We start from the raw sequence: 23693 nt of genomic DNA, 5'->3' as shown, positions 1-23693 counted from the left end.
GTAGCCTAGAAGTCTTCATTTGGAGGTATCGACTTGGAAGTTATCTAGTCCAAACCAAAAATAATACTTACGGTATCCAGTGGGACAAGTGTAAATGGCTTGGGAGCTTGCTGCCTGAAGCCTTAAGCAGAAGTTTACTTCCAATTTGCTGTCCTCAACCGTACAAGATAAAGTTCCACCTCAGTGACACTTCAGACACTTGGGTGCTTCATTAAATGTTTTTTATAACCTTGATAGGTGTCTATATAATAAATTTTTAGATTCTATGACCTACAAAATGTTGTGGTTTATGTTAAATTAAATTCTCACATGAAAAAAGAAAGAATGAGAGCACTGTTGCTGGGGACACTTTTTAGATTGAAAAAAACATTTTGTAAGATATTTCAAAGTACCAATAAGAAAAAAAAAGATAATCATCCAAGAAAAAGCAAACAAAAAATATTATTCAGATTAAGGGCATAATATTGTCATCATCGTATTTTTTTTTTAACTTGGATCTTATAGCACAAGGATTCTGAAATAATAGATTCAATAGAAAAGAGATACAAATTAAACAGAACAAAAAAAGCTGATAAACATGGCAGATAGGAATCACTTTATCTAAATTAGATATTTAAAGTTGACTGAACCTTTATTAGTGACATAAGCTCCCTGTCTAATTCATGCAGGAAAATAAGACACTCTTATTGTCATGTCATGTCCCACCCTTGATGTGTGAGTTGGCATATCATGGGAAGAATATTAGTCAGTAATCTGATTGAGAAAATCCCTTGTGTTTCTCTGATCATATACTATATATATTTAAAGACATTTGTTTACTTGTTATAGCCTAGAAATAATAATCATACTACTTATACTGAAAATTGTGTTAAATTAGTAATAAAATATACAAAAATCAAGAAGTTCATCTCTGGGAAAGAAATATGTATTTGCTGAAGAAAGTTCCTACTGAATGTGTTAGTGTGTAGCATACTGTTTTTTAATGGAAAGAAATTGCGTGAGAGCTAAAAAAATACCATAAATCATCTTCTAAATAAGGAGTATAAATTCATATATTATTTCTTCAATTCCTTCAATTATTAATGTCTATATGTCCTCTTGGAGCTTATCACTACGAAATTCAACAATGTTCTTTCCACAAGAATTATTCATGACAGGTTCTGAAAACCAGAGATGACTGAGACACACAGCAAAGCAGTGTGGAATATTCAAAAATGTGTTTCAGGAAGCCCAAATATATATTCCGCTGAAAGCCAAGAGAGCTGAAGTGCGAGGGGAAAATAAGACAAACAGAGCTGACCAGGGAAATACAGTGAGCAATAAAAGAATGAATAAAGGTGTGCAAGACAGATAAATCAATGGGGTCATTGCTTTGAGCAGGGATAAACAAGTCTAAAATATAAGCAAATAAGGGGATGATCACAAAAGCCAAAATTGGAAATGGAGACAAAATTGCAGAAGCTGTTAAGGACAAACAATAACAGTTTTCACAAATATATGAGGAACAAGAGGTCAGCGGGAGAGACACTCATCTTTCTATGTGGTCAGGAGGAGAAGTTAGTGCGGAGGCTGCTGGGAAGCCAGCGCTGTCTTCCCCTTGGCATGCTCACCAGAGAGACCACAGGGAACGTGCCAGAAGCAGCGAGAAGTGTCCTGGAGGCAGAATCTGAAAAATTAATGAAACGAAGGATGTGAGCGAAACAGGTTAAGAAAGAAATAGAAGAAAATAGGGCAGGTAAACAGTAGGTTCCAGGTCTGGTGGCCTCTTTCCCACATTTCTGAAAGCCATGGATATTTTTTTAACTCGCTTGGACTATGAAGTCTATAGTACATGAGGTATATGTAAGCTATATGAGGTGTGTACTTGACGAGCAGAAGAAAGCCAGTGCAAGACAGTATTTGAAAGGGTTTGTAAGAAAAAAACTGTGCAATGGTAGCTTTATGAAGTATAAATCCAAGAACAGCCAAAACCAAATTCAAGGTGGTGGAAAAACTGGTACAAACTAATCAGGAAAGAGTTTATCAAAGTTGAGTTTGAGTTATCTAGCATAACTAATTTCCTTGGAAAAATTACATATTCCCAAATGTTTAGTGCTGGACACAACCCTTAAAATATACAAATGTTTGTTTCTGTTAGGTGCTGGTGTGTCCTTAGTTTTAATGCTATGAGCAAAGGCATTGAGAATAGATAAAATGAAAAGCTTAAGTCAAATTCACAACTTTACCTGAATAGCTGAGTCGCAAATAATTACTTAATGAGGTTTATAAAAGCATCAAAGCCGCCCAGGCAGCTAACTGGCATTGTTTTTCATTGCCAGTTATGAACTTTCCAGGGGGCCTGAATCCTAAGTAATGTCTTAGATTCTCACAGGCTTTATAAAGTTCTGTAGAAAAGCATAAAGCCATGAAGAAAAGACTAAAGATGACCAAAAATGGCAATGGCAACAATTTCTTTCTAACTTTGACCTATAATTTGTATCTAAATAGTCATGGAATTATACTTCGATGGCAAATACAAAATTTAAACAACAGTTCAAAACAAAATAGTTGTATTTATTATCCTATTGTTTTCTTCCCCAGTTCCCAGACTACTGTGAATTCTAAAGGGACTGTTTTGGGGCATTACTAGATGAAAACTTTTGCAAGTATTTAGTGTTATTAACTGAGCAAAAATTGGGACAGGGTGGGGTTAATGTTCTGGCATTGATGTGACAAAACGTCCAAGGTTGGGTGGGTCTTTAAACAACCTGGTCTAGTGGAAGGTGTCCTTGCCCATGGTTTGGAAATAGATGATCTTTAATGTCCCTTGCAACCCAAACTGTTCTATGAGTCTATGAAAATTCAAATCTGTGTCATATCCAGTGGCCAAAAATTGTCACAGTTACGTGCCTGCTGATGCTCTTTAGCCTCAATCATTTTAGTTCACAGCTGTGTGAAGTGTCATCATTACCTCTTACAATGTTCTAAGAAGGTTATAATAAGAGGAAGAAATGATATCCTGGGGACTGCTGGAGCTAAGCCTGCTTACATCTTTGAAAATAAAGATCAGGATATTTAGAAAATACCATTTCATTATAATGGCATTGAAGAAGTATAGTGAGGGTAATATGCGTCACAAAGAGAAGGAACAGAAACAAAGCAAGCAAAACATACCCACTCAATAAATGTTACCCTGTCTGCCTAAATCCTGTTGAACTGATAGACAAGTTTCTAAAATCTGCCTGAGCCCCAGGCCACGCATGACCCACTCCTGTTTTCCAGGGTGCAACCTCTGTTAGGCACCTAAATGAAACAGGTTCCTCCCTATCACCCAGCTATTTCCCTGGGCACTACGCGCATTCTGAAATTCCAGGTCTGAGGAAAAATTGATGTCTTCTCCCAGAGCTCCATATGGAGAGTTTAAATAGGCAGCTCCTGAATCCTTGTAGCACTAGGTGGAGCACCAAAATAAACCTGGTGTGGTCAGAAGTTCAACAAGCAGTGCTTCCCTTTTTGCCCTAGGTTTTGGGCACTGCCCAGACTGATGGAGACTGGACTGTTTCTGCCCTGACTGTGATGACGTGGGATATTTTCCATGAAAATATGCCCCACCTTTGCTCTTGATTCTGAGCAGCTGGGTCCTGACCAAGAGGAGGACTCACAGGACAAGAAGTAGGACAGTCATTTGGCAGCAAACAAATGCTGGGGACAAGGATTTCCACCGTATTTATAGATTTTACATTGAATCATCTTTGGACAGAAACAAATGTAGCCCAAAGAGAAACCACCAGAAGCTTAGGCCTCCTCTTTTCCCAGGTTTAGGGCTCTTAAAATCAGTGAAGGTTTGGGCTTTTGCTTGCCTGATGTGTATCAGAGTGAGTTTCTTGTGGCCATCTGCGCAGGGAGTCACCTTCTAGCAGAGGGAGCTGTTCCCCAGCATGTGCCGTGTGACCTGCTGAGTGGAGCGTGGTTCTGGGATCTGGAGGATGTGCGTCTATTCCCACTCTAGCCTGCACCACCACCATTAGGCCTCAGCTTTGGTGTCAGTGTCTGGATACTGTACGTTGTTAGGACTACTATCCTGTACCCACTCCCAAGTGAGGAGGGTTGGGATCTGGCTTGATGGAGGGACTTAAAATTTACTCAGTATTTCTTGATGGTGTTAATGGAGGGAGGTGTTTACTTCAGGCACACTGGATTAGACTTTAAAGACACCTGTACTCCCTACGCAGAGAGAGAGGTGCCTGTGTTATGCAGAAAGTCTCCCTTGGCAGGTTTTCCATGATGAATACCATCTTTTGTGACTGTGGATGTTCCTTACATGTGCATGTACCGGGCAGACTGAGTCAGCCTTCCTATGAACAAGTGCTTTAAAATTTAGGTAAAACAATGACTAAGGTAGGCACTTATTTAAAGTGGTTAGGCACTTGAAGAGAAGTCTTGTTACTTAAGTAGCGTTTTAAGTATTTGGGATGCATAGCTGCTGGGATGAAATTAAATCAGGCCAAGATCAAGACCATGCAGACACCACAGAGAGCGCATCTGTAATACTAAATGTGGTGAAACCCCCTATTTTTCAGTGGTCTGTCAATAGAATATGAAGCATTATTAGAGTGGACAAAAATGATAAAAGATCCTCAGTGGTTTTTAATCAGGATAAAAGGAACAAAAATACGATGTAAAAGAGGAAGTTTTAGCTAGATATGCAGAAAGGGCTAGAAAGAACAGTTTAAATGTCATGGAAGTAGTTAATCACAGGAAGAACACCAAAACCCAAAGTAACTTGAGTGGTATTTATAATCACACAGTAAAAAAGTTCCAAGAGGGAGTTCTCTGAACAATAGTTAATTTGTGTGTGCAGTCACTCTGTGTAGGAGGTTATAGAGCAGGGGTCCTCAAACTTTTTAACCAGGGGGCCGGCACGCGGATGAAGTGGCAGGCAGTCATCTGCGGCTGCTTGGTTCCCCCCCCAACCCCCGGTGGGGAGTGTGTGGGGGTGGGGGTGTTCTCTAAATATCGGGGGCCGGATTGAGGACCCTGGGGGGGCGTATCCAGCCCACGGGCTGTAGTTTGAGGACCCCTGTTATAGGGGTTATACAAGGGTGATCCCATTCAACAAATACAGATATGACCTTTGAGAAACAGGTGGCTACTCTGGTAGAAGACCAGAACTCTGAAATGCTATTTATGTTACAGTGCATTAAAAAGATAGATGAGGAAGTGGTACTCAGCTTTGAAAAGTCTGACTTCCTTCATGACAGAGGATTGTGTTTATTATTTGATTATTTTTTTTCAATGTGAGAACACTTCTAACACTGGCCGTGAGAACAGTTGGTTTTGGTTGTGTTCGGGTGCTTGCTTTCCCATTTATTCAGCCTTGTAGCCTAGAATGAAGAAACGGAGCATAGAAATACAGAATTTAAGATCAATTAATCATTTTTAAAAATAAGAACAGACAACGGCATTAAGACTGTGGTTGTATTTTCAGTATTTAAATACCATTGAAGCATATCTTAATTGTACACAATCATAACCTTACTGAATATTACAAAATTATGAAGCATTGCTCTATTCCTGATTGTTGTACTGATAGATATCAGGACAAAACCTCTTTTTCTTAAGCTACATTCATCTGCCTTAGAAAAAAACGTAACATGTAGGAGAGACAAAAGTGTGAGAAGGAAAAACACATTTGTATCAGTTCTGCAACTGTTATGCTGGCATGTGTGTGTGACACTTTCAGGCAAATAATAGTTAATCTGAAATTTCACAGGTTTTGTGTGTCCTTGCCCTTGGTCATTATTGCCTAAACAGCATTTTTGTTTGAAAACACGTATTTTGAGAACAGCAACTAACCATGGTGTAGAACTGGAGTATATGACTAAATTACTTGAGTTATACAATCTTACCTACAGAAATCTGCAGGATAGTGTAATAATTTGTATCTTTCATTTTTGCACAGTGTTTATGGCTGTCCTTTGGCAAAAAAAAGAAAAACACAAGATAAGCAACCCCAAGAACCAGCCCCCAAAAGAAAACCCTTTGTGGTTAAAGCAGACAACTCTTCGGTAGACGAGTGCTATGAAACTGATGGAACAGAGGAGATGGATGAAAAGGAAGAGGAAGAAGAGGAAGAGGATGAGGAAGAGGAGGAATATTCTGATGATAATGAGGAGCAAGGTGATGAGGAGGAGGATGATGAGGAAATAGATCGAGAAGAAGAGGAGATTGAAGAGGAAGAAGAGGAGGATGAAGAGGAAGGTGAAGATGTGGAGGATGAAGAGGAGGAGGAGGAAGAGGAGGAGGAGGAAGAGGAGGAGGAGGAAGAACGTGGTAATAATCAGAGTATTAGTAAAAAGTAAACAATGTGTGTTTTCTGGGTTAATCTTCTAGTGTGGTGTGTGAGGATTTAGCTGTGCGGTTCTCATTAAAGCTAATGGAAGTCATGCAGTTAAATCTCTCTGCTCCACACTGAAAATATACCCCACTGTGTTCTCTTAACATTTATTTTAATAAGTCTGTCTTCCAAATATTTTTTAATACACCAGCACTCACAGTTCAAACAAGGAGGGTGGAGGTGTGTTTGTGCTAAAAATGCTTGCATAAAATGTAATCTTAGTAGGGGATTAATGCATGCAGTTACCAGAGAATATTCACGAAGGTACAAGCAAAGCATCAGCTACAGCTGGGTGCCTGTACTGATCATTTGCAAGTGTATTTGCTGGATCTGCTTATATAATGTCAATGGTTGCCCACATAAATGCTGTCACAAGTTTGCAGATAATTTTTGTGAGGAAAAATGGGTCTCTTCCCTTTGAAAATTTTGCTCCATACTTCCCCCTACCTCAAGAAACTATTTGGAATGAACTATTGTATTATACTTCAGTTCTTTCAGACTTGACTTCTGTGTACTTTAGTTGATTCTATTAACAATATAGAGAGTGAGAGGTTTACATAGATAAAGTTCTTCAAAAATTCATATATTTTGGTTATCATACCATGGCGTAAATGCACTTTAGACATACAGGTCACTGGTAGTAATCAACTTAATGTAGTAGCAATGTGATTAACCTATTCACTTTTCTCTTTTTTGGGGGGATATTGGACTCTATATAACCAGTATTTTCAAGATACATACTGAGTGTCCATTTACTCAAGAGTCCATATGCTGATGATAGACATCATAATGCACTGGGGTGAATGAAAGAATCATGCAAAAATTAATGAGCTATCTAAAAAGTATTTTGTTCCCATTTCCAGGGAACACGTTTTTGGTTGGGTAGATTCACCTTTCTAACCAATAAAAATATAAGAAAAGCTTTCAGCACTCCTCAGTTGGATTCCTCTTAGGAACCAGGTATGAAAGTTGTATGACTTTTCTTTCAGCGTTCTGTAAGGTCAGATCTTATAGATCCTAAATCTTATAGAAAGAATTCAGAAGTACTCTTTCCATTTGGGCAAGTTGGTGGCCAGCTGGGTGGCTATAAGCATTTTCTCCGATATCTGAATCTGTAGCATTTCCTCAATTGCTTAAATTTGCCAAAAAAAATTGGTAGACCATAATTGGCCAGTCTGATAAGTTACATGAGTTTGATGCAGCAGGGAAGCCATTTCCTTTTGCAGGGAACTCTGGAACTCTGCTGTTTCAGAACCTGGAAGAGAAGCTGTGTTAGATCAGGCTGATGTGCAACTGCTATTGCTATCCTGATGGGCAAGTGCAGGATGTCTATAAGTTTCTTTAAGAGATAATGGTGACTGAGTTTGTTGGTGTTTAGGTTGTGCAACTGCTGCTGTGATTTCAGCTGACATGAAAAACTTTGAATCTACACTATCAAAAATGATGAAAGGGAAAAAAAAACCCAAAACAACTAAGCAGAACTCAAGAACTCAAGAAAATTGCTTCTGGCAAGCCAGCAGGCTTGATACTCGGTTTACTTTTACTGTCATAATGGAACACAGTGGTTTACTTATTCCAACACAGTTACGCACGCAGTTAGTGATCCTAATCAATCTATAGAGGCTCACAATGCTTTTTGACTGCTTTCATTCCATATATAGTAGGCTGTGGTTAAGAACTGCAAAAATTCTACAGAGGTACTTGTTTAGCGCTCTGCATATTGCATAGAATTAAAACTTACAAAGGTCTTTTTCTTAGGATCCCATACTATTCCAGTAATAATACATATATACACTAAGAAATATATAATGTTCTATGCCAAATGCAATTAAGAAAAAAATCCTCGTAAAACAAAAAAAGTAATAATAGAATTTTATAAGGAAATTATTTCATGATCTTTTGAGAATCAACATGCGGTCACTATGCAACAACCCCAGTTAGAGCACAGCTGATTTAAAAGAGTTAATAGCAATTAATGAGGAAGGTAGCATGGAGTCCCTTATGTCTATGCATGCCAAGGAGTGAAGAGTGGTAACAGTTTGTTCCTGGTGAGGCCTAGAAGCTAATCAATAAATCAGATTTTTTTTTTTTGTTTCCTGTTGATTTTGATAGGCAACCTGATGTTCACTTTCTTCCACTCATAACATAAGCAGCTCTGGTGGAATTTGGACTGTTGATTTTCCAGGGAAACAAAATGCAATTAAGGTTAGGGGTCTAAAACTACATGGTCCAAATATGACACTTGCTTTTATCTATTAACAGTATGGGAAAATTAGGTCTGTCAGCTCTGAATTCACTTGTCTCAGTCACTTGCTGCTCACTACAATGTAGATATTGTAGTAAAGCACCATCCGCCTTTTAAGTCACCTTAGCAGGAAGTCTGAACGTGTCTTAATGTTCCTATCCCCAGAAGCAAAATGCAGAATTATCCACTGGAGACTAGGATGCCTGCCTAGTTCTCACAGAAGTTCCTGTCATGTGTGCTTTAGATTATAACAGTTCAGATAATTTCTGTAAATAACTATAGACTAGGTGGACAAAATGTTAAAAAGTATTGGTGATAGAAGAATTCCATCAGCAAGTATAGGGCTAGAGAGGCAGCACTTAGTGGAAGGGAAGGGGATAGAGGAGGAAGGTAAGGTATTTTACTGTTTCTTAGACCAAATTCAGTTTTTCTGATAGAAAAGAGTAAATCCTAAGAAACTCAAGTACCTCACTGGCATCTCATTGCCCATACTTTTTGTTAAAAGAAAGTGAATTTTGGATGGGATTCTCAGAAGATACAGATAATATACAGATAATGTAGGTATCCCGTTCTTACTGAACATACTTGGACATTCACTGAAACCATCTTGGCCTTTTTGAAAACCACATCTTTCTAGCCTTGTCATTGATAAAATAAAGGGCTTGGAAAATACAGATGTATCCTAAATAAACACTCTTTCACATCTCGAAATACCAATTTAAAATAAAAAGAAAAAAAATCCCGAAGTTTTTAGATGAGTCTCGAATTCTGTGCTCCTATTTCTGTACACAATTAGTTGAACCAAAATTAATACTTAACATTCCCCAGCAACGGCCAGCATATCCTCTTTAAATTTACATTAAATATACTGGATCTCTTTCAAGAACAGATATCTATCCATGTATCTATGAACAGACTTGAGAAACCCTTATGTTCAGTACCACCACTACAGGAAAGATGGATCTTTCCAATTTCCCTTATATCCCAGAAAGAAAGGGGAGATGTGTGAACTGTGTTATGATAAACTAACTTCTAAACTGCAATACAAATGGGAAGGAGTAGGAGAAAAGGTTTCTTTGGAGTGCCCCTTCTCTGTGATAGCAACTTCCAAGAATCTTTGCATTGAAATCTGAAGGGTGCATTTGGTCTTGCCAGGCAAGAAGTACTTTCTTCTGAGAAGAGCTCACTTCATGTAATTGGGTCCCAAAGACTTTCACAAAGCTTTTCTGTTATAGACAGAAATTTCTGTTGGAGTAGCTCCCAGAACAGATGTTCAAAAGCACCATTTAGCCCATATCATATGATCACATTCAAGATGGTTTGTACTCCAGGTATTTCATAATCTGCCAGGGGCAGGGGGAGTCTGGCTTATTCTAGACCTAAGGAAATTTAATACATCAATCAAATCAACTTAACAGATGATGCTACAGAAACTATTGCAGTTTCCCAAGAGGTGAATTACTAGGATGTATAAATCTTTTAGACACTCCCTCTCATTTTTTATTAAACTGAAGGTAGCTGGCATGCACAATATACCAGTATATGGTACTGCACCTAATTTTTCAGGTGGAATATACAGCAAAAGTAGCGGTAAAAGATAGACAGAAATGTATATTCAAAGGAGACATAATACAGTTTTTAAAAATAAATAACAGCTAGCAGATGGACATAGAGATAGTTTATCTACCTGTTTTCACATTTCTTTGAATTGTAGTATTGTTTTTAAAAATCTGGTAATACGTTTGTTTTTTTTTTTTTTTTTTCTGTCACTTCCATGAGCTCGACAGACACATAGGCCCTTATAATATGAAATCCACATTTCATCAGCTCTATTAAGATTGTTAGTGCTTCCACTATCTTCCTGATCCCTTCATCAGATTGATTCTGAAGCACTTATGTCCTCTAAGCGAGAGGAGATGTAAACACCAATCTAAAGATGAAGGAACTACATGTAGTGAGGAAACTCTGGTGGCACCCAGCTTTCCAGCTGTGCTTGCCACTGAAGATGCTTTACATCTTGGTAAAATAAAGACAAACATAACTGTATTAGCAAGGTTGCCTGTCTAGTCTGCTGACCACTAATCATAATCATTTGTTTGAACTGTTATCAGGAAAATTGGTCATCTATTTGGTGAACACAGTAGCCATTCAGTATTAATCAGAGCAGAGAGCTAGTCTCACACGTTCCTTTCAGGCAAAACACCTAGCAGGAGAAAATTATAGTTTTAAGAGGCCAGAAAGCATAGTTTCACTGCTTAGGACAATGTACATGGAAAGAAATATATTTTCCAGGTCCAAAGAAGACTAAATAAATACTTGAATGTTTCACAAGGTGAAGCAGATCTTAACCCTTTTCTAATAAACCTTATTGCTCGTTGTTTCATCTCCTTCGTAAAAGAAGACCCCCCCTGCTTAGGATATCTCACCTATATAACAATACAAAGAACAGAAAAGAGAAAACCCCATACCCTAGAGTTGCAGCTGGAAGACATTTATCCTGGCCATTGCGTTGGTTTCCTCTGGATAAGAAGTTAAAGTTACCTTTCCTGTCTAGTTGTAACTAGTGAGCTAGAGTGCTCAAGCCTAGTTGGGTCAAACCACAGCATGGGAACTTCTATTGATACCTTTTTTCTGCATTGAAGATGCAAGCATGGATTACAACATGTTCTGCTGTTTAGCTGGTTATATTTCATGTAGAGACATTCAGACTATAATTTTATCTGAAAATTTTTGTTGGAAATAATGCAATGAAAAGATTTGGAACAGGTAGTTCAGAGGTGGAAACCTCAAGGTTGTGGAGTAGGGTGGGCAAACAGCTAGCCAGTAAATATCCTCTGGATACCTCTAGTTCTTGTGGAAAAAGTTCAGATCTATTTATCACAGCTGTTACCTGTTTGTGGTTGGTTGGTTGGTGGATTGCTTAAACATGACAGTGGTGTTAGTTTAGTAAACTTCCGCTTGCTGCTGTGTTCCGTGCTCCAAGATGTTTACTGTTTGCTGATCATAGACAGTGTAATTTGTTAAAAGCATTATTTAAACATTATTTTTTAATTATCTGAAGTGAGATTGGGCCTGATACTGAGCTTGTTTACATCAGGACAAATCAAGAATAAATTTATGTCATTGGAGTTACATTTACATGAGATGGTGTTGCATATGTCATACCTAACTTTTCCTCCCCTTGAAGAACTGTTTTAAGACTTCCTTCTACATGAATGTTCAACTCAGAAGCTCAGTAAACTTACCAGGCTGTGTCTAGAAACTTAACGCGTTTAATCTTTAAGCAGTTAGTAGCTCTCTTCATTTTAATGTCCATGTTTAAATTTAGGAATGTACATAAGTATCCTTCTGATGTAGAGGCTTGCAAATGTAGCTCCTGTTATAAAAGACATTACATGATAATGTGAAATATCTGATTGTTCAAGAGCAAATGATTCAATTATAACTTTATGCAGTGTACAGAAATGACTCACCTTTGATGAAACAGATTATAGATCTCTGCCATACACAACTTTTGTTGACGTAAGCAGAAATTCTAAGGAGGACATTGGGTTGCTTAAAGGAGTTCAGGGTCTGAACTAAAGGCCTTAGTAAAAGCATCACAGAACACATTCAACACCACATCTGCTTTTAATGCTGCTTCATTCTGAATCTAGTTTACATGGCATGGGGTTGCTTGCTTGTATTTTTAATTCACTAACACTTTCCTTCAGTGTTAGCTGAACATGAGCTGTTGGGCCCATTGTAATGTCAAATTGTTTCAGGGCTTATGTGTGACCAAACCTTTCTCTGCCTTTGCCGCAACAGGAGGTCTGGGAAGGAGCCATATCTCTTAGCAGTGCTGCTTTGGATTCTCGCAAATTGCAGTCCTCAAGAAGAGGCTGTGTAGAGGTTGCCTTTTCTGTATTTTCTATTGCATCCTTCCGTCTGAAGATAAATGCTGAGTGGATCCTTGATTTTGCCTCTTTCATTTGTTGTCTGGCAAGATCATATAGTAAAATTAATTCCTTCTGGTACAAAACGGATTGGAGAAGAGATTCAGAGCACAAGTGCTGTAGCCTTAGAACTGTATCCTTATTCTCAGTCAGACTGTAAACCGTTTTTTAGCAATGATCTGGTTTTGGCACAACTGTGCCAAGAAGCGGGTTGCTTATGTGTTATAGTGCTTTAAAAAAAACAGTAGTGAAGTCAATTATACAGCAACTCTTTGCATCCATGTTTGCAAACATAACGACCTGATGTTGTTGTAGAAAGTCTCATATCTGGGATATGGTGCTTTTGGAAACATATTCGCAGGTTGTACAAAACCAGACTCTTCATGTTCTTTCTTTGAATTTCTTTGCTTTTCACAGTGCTACTTCAAAGACTGCATTGTCCATGCTGTACTGCAGCTTACACAGTGACCACAGACTCTGTACGAAACCTTCTTGACACTACAGATGTAACAATTCTTAAAAATAAGTTTTGCTTAGTCAGTGTTAGAGGTTCTTATTTTTCCTCTTGTTTAGAGTGCAGCTCTAAGGACAAATTTTGATCACCCTATTCATTCACATTTCCCACCAGGCTTACAGTATTTGGCCTAAAAGAATGAACACAAATAGCAGCTTTTCACCCTGAAAAGCAAAGAACCTTATTTGGTAGCTCTAGGGGTTAATTTTCCACCATTACAGTTCCTCCAGGAGATAATAAAATTAAATAAAATTCCAGACTGGATTGATCATTTCTTCTGATCCTTATCTGTTCTCATGAATCAGATTTGCAGTCCTGCCCAATGCCTCGTCACAGAAATTTAGTTTAACTGGAATATATAAACAACATTCTTTTGAAACAAAAGCATTGATTTATAATGAACATATATATGTAATCCTGAATACTGTTTATTATGGAAGCATTTCTTCCTCATTTTACATGTCTCAGAACAATTCAGTTTTGTTCTTTTGTGACCTGTATCACATATGACGTAGCCCTCTTATACCATAAGGGATACTTTCCCTTCTGTGAATTAATATATTTTACAGATATTTTTTGAGAGCAGACTGTGGGAGCTACAATTAGCGAGCTGGACAGCAAGGAAAGCCAAGTCATTTAGCAGAAGACAAAGAAGACTAATGCTATGAAAGAAACCACCTAAAGGAGTTTGGTAAAGGATGTTAAATAGTAATTAGGAAAGGCCACTGATGTGGTTACAGACTCAAGCTGATTTTGGTCACTGTTGTTGAAATGCTCAGAATTATTTGGCACAGGAAGGCTTCATGCAGAAAGTACTGAAAATAGTCAGTCACTAACATTAAACATGTCAAGTATTCATAGCACCACACTTGTTTTTTTAAATGTGGGTGTGTTTTTTTTCCAAGGAATCCATGGCAGTTACATGCTCTGTGCAGTAAATATTACTGTTTTAGCAAAAATTTGCAGTGGCTCTTTAAAAGAAAGTTGTGCCACTTAACAGGATTGACAGCTGAAGACTTAACGGGGGTTTATTAGGTGAACTCCTTAATCTGATAGTTCTGTCATCCCAAATGTTTAATTTTGCCGGCTATGCAATTGATAGCAGAGTAAGAAATAGTATTGCTGTGATGCTAAAGGAACACCACAGAAGAGCTGAATTTACAATTACAAAAACAAACAAAGCAAGCAGGCATTGTCTTCCTTGTACTCTGTAGACATGGAGTACTGATGGTAACCAGGGAAAGGTCTGTGCGGCATGAATACTTCCAGTCACCTAACACAGGAGTGTTTGCAAAGCTGACCAGGTGCGTGTCAGGCTAGGGTTATGTCTTTACATTTTCCAAAGCATATTGTGGTGAGATTCCTTATGTGTCATATACACTTTTAAGGCATGCTATGCAACTACTTTTCTTCTGGTTTGTGTTGTATCAAATCTATTGTTTCACCAGCTGCCTCAGCTTATCATAGAATTTCTATTTAAACAAGATGCATCTGCTAAACAGTTTCTCAGACACTCTTTAAAGCACTGGACTGAGGTTTTTACAGAAGTTTTTTTATCATCTACAATAATTAAAATTGTCATTCAACTTTCAAGGCTTGCATCCAATATAACATTAAATTATTTTTGTATTTCTATTGCAATATGTTGAAAAAAACTTTTCCCTTAGATCATTAAGCACAAAATATATTTTTAAAAGTTACAGTGGAAATACAGAATGACAGATTATTATTACCAGACTGTTAGGAATAAGGCTGGAGATGGATTTATAAAAAGTATACTAACTTTTATATTGGAGTTTATCTAATAAGAGCAGTGTGTTGATGTCCTCTGAAAATACAGCCAGAAAGGGCAACTTTTAACTGAATAGAAACTGGAATCCTTTCTTGGGAGCTGAAGATCCTCCTGCATTTGGTGTAGTGAGTTAAATGTTTCAAAATGGAATGAATTGGAAATTCTGCCCATAGCTGTAACTTGGGTATCTGAGTTGAGACGTGATGCAGGAGTTCAATGCCACCTTTCCTTCTTTTCCAATGCAGAAAGTTAGAGGCTGGACTGGAGCCTCCTTTGCATAAGCAGTGCTCTTATGCATTCTGCTGAAGCTCTATCACACCCCAGAAAAAAAATAATCAAGAACTGCAGTAGACCAAAGGTGGTCATTCTTCTGGGAAAGCAGGACATGCTGGGTTCCTGTCTTTGCTCCAAGGGCACTATAACCATCTTATGAATTGACTGCTTAATACTAGGTTACAAAATCAGTCCTGACAGCAGGTATCAGACACGACACTTCTCTCTTTTTAGGCAAATGCTCTTGCATAAGATGTACAACAAAGACAGTATATTTTTGTATGACGCAAATAGCATTAAAAAAAGCTTGTCTTACACTACCCTTCTGTTTTCTGCTTCCTGCTGGAGCTTGCATCCAGTCTAGCTTTTATTGTGGTGACTAGCAGACCTTTTTGGGAAATGTGGTATTGAATCCACTCAAACTGGGAGAGCTTTTGCTCTTAGTCTTCCAATTCTTTAGCAAGCGACCTGCTAAACAATGTATTTTACCTGGGAGATGGGCAAGAGGGGGTGAGCAGGGGAAATGAAGAGAAAGCAGGCAGTTCTTCCCTTGGTTACAAATCAAAGCAAGACAGTCAAAGAAACATTTTACGGGAAGCCTTTGTCTTTCAGGTGTGCAGGAGAGCATACCTATGGGGTTGGGTCTGTCTGGGAATTTATGTGTGAAAACACCCGATGTCTAGAATCCTTCAAGGTTCAAATGGCAGATAGGTGGAGAGCTTCTTAAATCTGGAGCTGTTGTGGTACACATCCCAGGTTTAAGCCACCGAAAAGCATAGGTGTAGTTGTATCACCAAAGAAAATAGAAATATGGCTGTTCCTTTCTATACAACATGCCACCCGGGAAGTCCAATCTGAGTGATGCTGAAATTGCTGCTGCTATTCATAAGTTCTTTTTTAAGGGATTCACATTGAAATATTCATTAAAGATGAGTTTAAGAACAAATTTGATTCAACAGTTTGAGGGTCTTCTGACACAGAAATGGAAACAATAAGTACCAAGTGTAAAAGGGAGTACAGAACTTTTTTGGGGAAAAAAAAAGAATGCAGAAAGGCATAAATTACTGGGAGGTCAGCATGGGAGTACTGCAGAGAGCAAGTGAAATATGCTTTTAGGATTTTTTCTGGACAGCAGGAAATGACAAAGACATGAAAGCTGCAGTCTAGAATCTGCATTATGCACAATCTTTAAAATAACAATAAAAAGATTGTAAGAAAGAAAGGTAATTTTACAGTATAGCTGATCAGGGTCGAGGCTAGACAAAATATCTACACCCACAGGCAGTGCAGCACAGTACAGTTCTTTTCTGTTGTTATATTTTCCTTTCCCTAATATGTGAGCATTTTCCTGCAGTTCATGATGTGATGTAACTTACTGTGTCTTTATACCATACTGATGGAATTTTGTATCATTGCCGTTAGTAGAATCAGAACTAGACAGATGTAGAGCACTTCTGCAAACCCAGCCAGTAAGTGTAGACTCTCTGAGACTTTTCATAATATGGAAAACCAGGATTATTAGATTTGACCGGATCTGTGGAGAAGATAGAAACAGCAGTGCGCCAAAATTACTATTTAGAAATGTATAACTAAAAGTAATAGCAATGTATTCATGAAAGAAAAAAATAACTGTCTTTTGGCAAATGTGTTTTGCTTGAAATCCACAAACTGCACATCACTGAGAAGGTAGGCAGTGTAAAAGTAATGTACACAGTTTATCTGACTTTTAGGAATCGATCTGATGCAGATCCATATAATAAATTAATTCTGAAAAATCATCAAACATAATACAGCACCAGGTACAAAGGAATAGTGGGGAAAAATTCATGTTGGATAGGTCAATTCCACTGGCTTTTAAGTAGCTCAGATACTTCAGTGTGCAGAAATTTATGTTAATGAGAATAAAGCCCCAAAATAGTCATACATAGTGCAATTGAAAGTGAACAATATGTTAGGGTGATTCATGTAATGAATACTTGAAGGAAAAAAAAAAAAAAAAAACCAAACCAAAAATTTAGGCAAAAGTAGAGGTTTCAACTTTTTCTCATATACATTACTTTCACCAGTGAACTCCAGAAAAACAAATTCTGAGCTGCAGCATCCTGAGACCAGACTCAGACTCAGGTTTTAGTATTGTCCAGTATAGGATTGTTTCTATGTGTGTGTGAGTGCGTATATATTTTGGAAAGCTGATTACTTTGGTGATTTGTTTGAGTGATCCACTTTGTTGGTTTTGTGAGACTATTTGGAGTAAGAGTTTCAGCGGAGAAGTTGTGCACTGAGACTGCCGCTTTAGTCAGTTTAGGCACTGTGAGGCTGCCTACAAAGCCACTGCAAGCATAGCTGGCAGGTTTGTCTTTAGTTGGAAAATATATAGAAATACATATAAATGTGTACGTTGTTACATTTGTCCAGCAGAAGTTTTCCTTTTATGAGGTACAAGCTTTAGTCATCAGGACAGATAGCCCAGTGCAGATCTGAACAGCAGTGGGAAATCCCTCACAGAAAGGAGGAGCTGATGATTTCTGAAATGGTGGCACTGCCCGTTCCTTAGGTGGACAGGCAGTTGGAACAGCCTAACTGGAAATACCTTTGCAGCTGCTGTAGTGACAAAAAGGTGATTTTGATCTGTTACCATTGCGTACATTTCCTGCATTTGACAGGTCGCTGTACTCTAACATCCTTCTTAGACATTTCCAATTGCATAGGACATCTGTACATGTAACATAGATGGCAAAACCCCAGAGGATAATAAAAAAATCTTTGTAGCTAGCTAAGACTTAGCCGCACCTTTGAGTCACCATTTTCTGTTTCTTCGAGGTCCACTGTTTATGTGTTGTTGACTGACTGGAGTAGCATGGTTAAAAGAATATGTTCCTATTTGCCTTACTCGTTCCTTCTGAAGCTATGATTAACAGCGTGCGTTCCATTGATCCCAGCTTACAGACTCCTCTCCTGCCTTGTTTTGTGTCTCTTCTGGTGTTCTGTCCCTAATTAGTTTATACTAGAATGGCTATAACCAAAGAGGCAAAGCACCCTTTGTATTTACTTTCTCCTTATTCTATGGATTATTACTCAGCCTTCCCTGTCACAAAAATACGGGGAGTGAGGGAAATGTAGATAAAGAAGCTGGATGAGAGGATAAGGAAAAAAGGAACAGATCCCCAACAAAAAGCTTTATATTTCAGATGAAGTCTGGCACTCATGCACATAGAAGTCTTTGTCCTTCCAGATCCCTTGACACTGAACTCATTGAGGGGATAGAAAGAGGGACAGGAAGAAGAAATTTCAACAATACTATATTTAGCAGTTCTGTCATCCTCTAGCACATTAGTGATGTGTGCCTCTGTCCCCTCTGCTGGTCAGGTCAGATTATTATCAAAGCACAAACAGGCTTTCTTTGATAATCAAACACAACTAAAAATAGGTAATTAAACTTATAATGGAGATCAAACGCATCCAGTAAGGCGTAACTCTCTCCATGTAACTCATGCAGCCACAAGAATCTATCCCATCGAAAGCATCCATACTATCCTATCCACACCACCTTTCCCTATATAACTTTGTTTCTGTCCACAACCTAAAGATAGCTCCTTTTGGGTAGCTCCTTCATTCCTTCCTCCCTGCAATTCCTACTGTGTTGTACTAAAGCTATTGTTCAAGTTCAGCAAGGAGCCATTTTTGAGTAGAAAGAAAGTTTTGAGTAAAAGCAATTGGGATAGGATCCATCCCATCAATTTAATTAATAACCGAACAAGCGGAATAATCACTTTCAGGGAATAATTCAGCCAATCTACTTCAGATACCTAGCTTAGGATGAAATAAATCACATCCCAGGATGCGTGCATTTGTCCGTTGCTTATAAATGAAGTCTGGATGTGTGGTTCATATGGAGACATGCTCAATATGGCTATCTGCATTGAGTCAGAGATTTGAACTGAAACAAAACCAGTGAAAAGAGATTATGTATCCCTATAGTAACAGTTTGCAACCTGTCTTTCTCAGAGATTTGTATGTGAGAAAGAAAATGTTAGTTTATGAACTGAAAATGTGTTCTTCAGGCTGCATCCTTTGTAAAGTGATGATCATGGAGAGGGGTATAGGTAGGGGTCACTGTCTCCTAAGCAGCCTTTGGAGTAGCCCCATGAGAAGCTCCATATCAAGAGCTGTCTGAGTGGGTGTTCTCCCATCAGTGCAGCTGGTCCTCTGCTCCCCTGCTGTCTCCCTGCTGTATCTTGGTATCTGGAGAATAGCTTTGGCTTCCTCATTGCCTGCTGCCCTGCTGAGCTGTGGAAACCTGAAAGAAAGAAACTGCCGTACTCCACTTAATCGTTATAAGGCTATGAGACAGAATATCTCCCCTCCCTCATATAGACTTCCTAGGGTGAAAAAGTAGGATGAAATTAATACCAGTCATCAGCTAAAGCCACCTCATCATCTGTCCAGACAGAAGTCAGGTTATAACAGTTAAGGGCTGCCTGAACCTGATTCTCGAAGAAGCATGGACCAGATGGGAATGACTGGCTAAATTGTACTGCCCTTGCAAACCCAGCATATCCGCTTCTGATCACATATATTCCCAGCGAGTTTCTTCTCAAGCCTAAACATATGCCTTCGTACCAAATATTGCAGATACCTCAAACCAAACAAGCAGGTTTCATACTAGCCAGGGACCTTATGTACTTACAGGGATGCCTGTAGGTAACCAAAAAGTATTTTCAGCTCTGTGGTGGAAAAAATAAATAAATCCTTAGCATATTTATTGCCTTTTGACTTTTTGGAAATAATGTTTGGCTGTAAGGATGAAAAGACTGTAGTTTGCAACCAGAAGGCTGTGGGAATTTATTATTCCCCTTTATTCAGCACGTACACTATTGTATGTGGAGCACTAGCTCTGGTTTTGGGCTAATCAGTACAAGAAAACCTTGAAATACTGGAGACCAGTAGTGAACAACAGAGATGGTTAAAGAGCTGGAGCATGTGATGTAGAAGGAGAGACTAAAAAAAATGTTTGTTCACTCGAGGAAGAGGAGGCTAAGGGGAGATCTTATGCTGTTTTCAGCTACTTACATGGAGGGCAGAGAGAAAGTGGAGGTGTGCAGTCACAGAATAAGAGGCAACAGACACAAGTTATAACAAAATTAATTCAATTTACAAGTAAGGGAGGAATTTTTCACCATGAGGGTGGCCTAACACTGAAATAGATTTCCCAGAGGTGCTGTGCTGTCTCCATCCTGGAGGATATTCAAAATTGGACTGACAGGACAGGGGCCTGAGGATCTGCTCTAAGCTGGCCCTTTTTTTGAGCAAGGGTTGGACCAGATAGTCTCCAGAGATCACTTCCAGCATCAACTACTCCATGATTCTGTGGCATCAGTCCAATGTAGATGGCGTGTGAGATGCTCTAAAATCAAAGAAAGGCAAGCAGCATCTTCCAGTGAAAAAACAAAATCTTAAACGGAGCATATCAACTCATTTCAGAACCTAGATAATTTTTGTTGCAGTATGTCACTTAAAACAAAATTACCACAGTCATGATCTTGCCTGTGGAGCTGTTGGATATCTTCAGATCCTTTTCCAAAACTGTACTGATACAGGTATCTCATAGGGACTTAGAGTGGCAAAACATAGAATCATAGAATGGATTAGGTTGGAAAAGACCTTTGAGATCATCAAGTTCAATCATTGACTTAGCACTGCAAAGTCCATCACCAAACCATGTCCCTAAGTGCCACATCTACACATCTTCTAAATACCTGGATGAGTAACAAATGACTGCATTTTAAAAAACATGTTGCATCCCCATTCGCCTGGATTATCTGATGCTCTCTGTCTTTATCTAAACTCCTGCCTGATTCTATGATATTAATAAAAATAACCTAAGTAAGAACCTTTATATTCTACCAATAGCTTCTGTGAATATTTGTAATTAGAATGTTATTCATGCAGGTCTGACACAGGCAGAGGCATAATAACAGGTCATAAGGATGGCATAAGCAAAGGAAACCCAGTATTTCAGGGCATTGATTATGTACAAACACCTGTGCATTTAGATGAGAATATACTGTTTTGTACAGAAAATTAAATCTTAAAAAATGCTTCTATGCCAAAATAATTTGCTTCTACTTAAAATGTATCTCAATAGCAAAAAGAAGAAAAAGCAAGGAATTCTTTGAATTCTTTTATATGTCAGCAATCACTCCACAACAGGAAAGAAAATCAGACCTGCGAGGATCCCTTTTGGTACTTAAATTAAAAAAAAAAAAAAAAAAAAAAAAAAAAAAAAGGAGTACTTAATTTTGTAGTGAGTAAAACCAGATAAAAAGTGGACTTTACAGAAAAGGAAAAGATCAAAATGTAACAGGGGAAAAAAGACCACAAACGGAAGACTCAGTAAGCCAGCAAATTATGTACAATATTTAAAAGTCTATATGGGCTTGCTCTGTGATCCTCACTCGTCCTTTATAATACTGAATCCTACTGCGGCGTGATGTGTTCTTTAGCTCAGGCCTTCTTTGCCATGCTTAATGACTTCTACTCTTCATTTATTTTACTTTGAGCGTTGGTTTTTAGATGAATGCAATAATTATTGTAGGAGACTCTAAACAATAAATCCTAGTATTATAAGCAGGTGTAACAAGCTGAGGGGGAGGAGTGGAAAAAAATAGATATAATGGTATAATTAGAGCGCATCAAGTAAGTAGTTGAATAGTTATCTTTTTCTTTTGACTTTCGTCAGGTAATATAAGGTCCATAAAGGAATCAGTTATTGTAAAATAAATTGCTTAAGTCTTTATCTAAAGTACTTACTGTAAAAACTTCAGCGACTTGCAGAGATGAAGAAAAAATTTCACATGGTCAGCTTCAGTATTCAGTGCGTCCCTCAAATAGGCATATTCAAAGGCTTGGACTCTGATCCAAATCCCAAGTCAACAGTAGTGTTCAGACTTTTAGAGACCTTGCTTAGGCCCTCGGAGAGTTATATGTGTACTCTATTTCTTCAGTGTGCAGTGGACAAGTTGTTGAGAGCTCGCTAAGTTTTCTACCTCTTCAGTGTCCTTACGCGTAAGATTTTCGCAGAGGAGAAGGCAATGTACAAACAACTCCCTGCCCCATGTGATGCTGTAACTTTCTAAGATTTGGGATTTATTTGTGCCAACATTGTCTTGCTAAATATTTCCCATAGGCCAGATTTCATAGATTGTAATGTGGAGATGTATGCATGCACCTAATCTAACAGCTTAGAGGGAGAAAAATGGTGATGCAGTAGTATCACATGCTGAGCACTTAGGAATTGGCAAGTGGCAGTAACCAGAGCAGTGAAGTCTTTTAAAACGGGCAGTGCTGCCTGGATAATGAAACCATCCATCAGGGCAAGAAGCCTGTATGACCATATAGAGGTTCAGCTTGTTAGCCATCATGTTTTCCCGTGCTTGGGAGAAAGTGAGTAATTTGATACACAGACCTCAGATTTGGAAAGTCTCGTTTCTGAAGTCTTTGGCAGGAATGTAGCTGCTATTACTGAAGTATCATTGCCTCTCTCTGCAGAATCTCTCAAACTAAATGCTGTATATTTTCCTTTTCAAAAAGGTGCTGTTTTGCATGACTCCCTACACTAAAAACAGCAAGCCATTTCTTCTGCCAAAAAAATGTTTAAATATGGATGTGATAGGAACAAAGGGAGGAAGCAATCAAGGATGTAGAGGCTGTAGTCCTTATTCTCCAGTGACTCCTGGTATGACATGGAAAGAGTCACTCAACTTTGTGTCTCAATTTCCCATCTGTACAATGGGGTTAAAATACCTACCTCACAGGGGTGTTGTGAGGCTTTTTAAAATAATGTTTGTAAAGTGCTTTGAGATCCTTGGATGAAAGGTGCAATAAGAAATCAAATTATTCACTTTTTTTAGTGCAATACAAGAGTGCACTTCTGTTGAGATGGCTAAAGGCTTTCAGCTCTTTATAGCTATTCCACATACTCTTCGTTATAATTTCCCTCCTGTCATTTGTTATATCTGCTGGGAGTTAAAAAAGATCATTTTTTTTCCTTCAAGAATACCAAAATTGTCACAGTATTGTGCAGATGAGTGCTAAAATAATCTGATATTCTTTTTAAACTGTGTTGCGTGTTCCTTATCCGTATAACTCTAAAACTAACAGAAAAAGGATATATGATAACTTTGCTCAGTTTTCACCTAAACTGGCTAACTTGTGTCTTTTTGAGAGAAACGCAGCCTCTTCACCAAATAAAAACTGCCATTTTGGTTAATGGTTACAAAATTTATGCAAGTGGTAGGGTAGGTATTTCAGTCCTATATGTTTTGCAGTCATTTAACAAACAGCCATTAAACATCACAGTATAAAGGTAGTTACTGAATTAAAGGTTAAATTAGGAACTGTAGAAATGTGAAATGAAAGCAAGTCTAGATTTTACAGAGCTGAATCAAAGAGAAGGCACATAGATTCATGTAGAGCTGCTAGGCTAACACACTTTCCAGAAGACCCTTAACTAATATACAAACTAGTTCAGTAATTAAAATTTCAGTTTAATAAACAGG

The 23693-nt window shown here is 38.3% G+C and overlaps 1 protein-coding gene across 19 annotated transcripts in view; it reads left to right on the top strand.

Annotated features, from left to right (window-relative positions):
- The window catches only part of MYT1L (myelin transcription factor 1 like), a 331228-nt gene that overhangs the window by 218721 nt on the left and 88814 nt on the right, over positions 1-23693 (top strand). For all 19 annotated transcript variants that reach the window (XR_013928157.1, XM_080387780.1, XM_080387781.1 and 16 more), the window contains one exon: positions 5942-6312. Coding sequence is in view for 18 of the 19 variants with exons in the window: in XM_080387780.1 (XP_080243906.1) it covers positions 5942-6312 (371 nt within the window). In the remaining variant the exon portion in view is untranslated. The remainder of the gene's footprint in view (positions 1-5941; positions 6313-23693) is intronic.

Source organism: Falco punctatus (genome assembly GCF_963210335.1).
Source record: "Falco punctatus genome assembly, chromosome: 5".
In the NCBI taxonomy this organism is placed as follows: domain Eukaryota; kingdom Metazoa; phylum Chordata; class Aves; order Falconiformes; family Falconidae; genus Falco; species Falco punctatus.
This window is presented reverse-complemented; position numbering and strand designations above follow the sequence as displayed.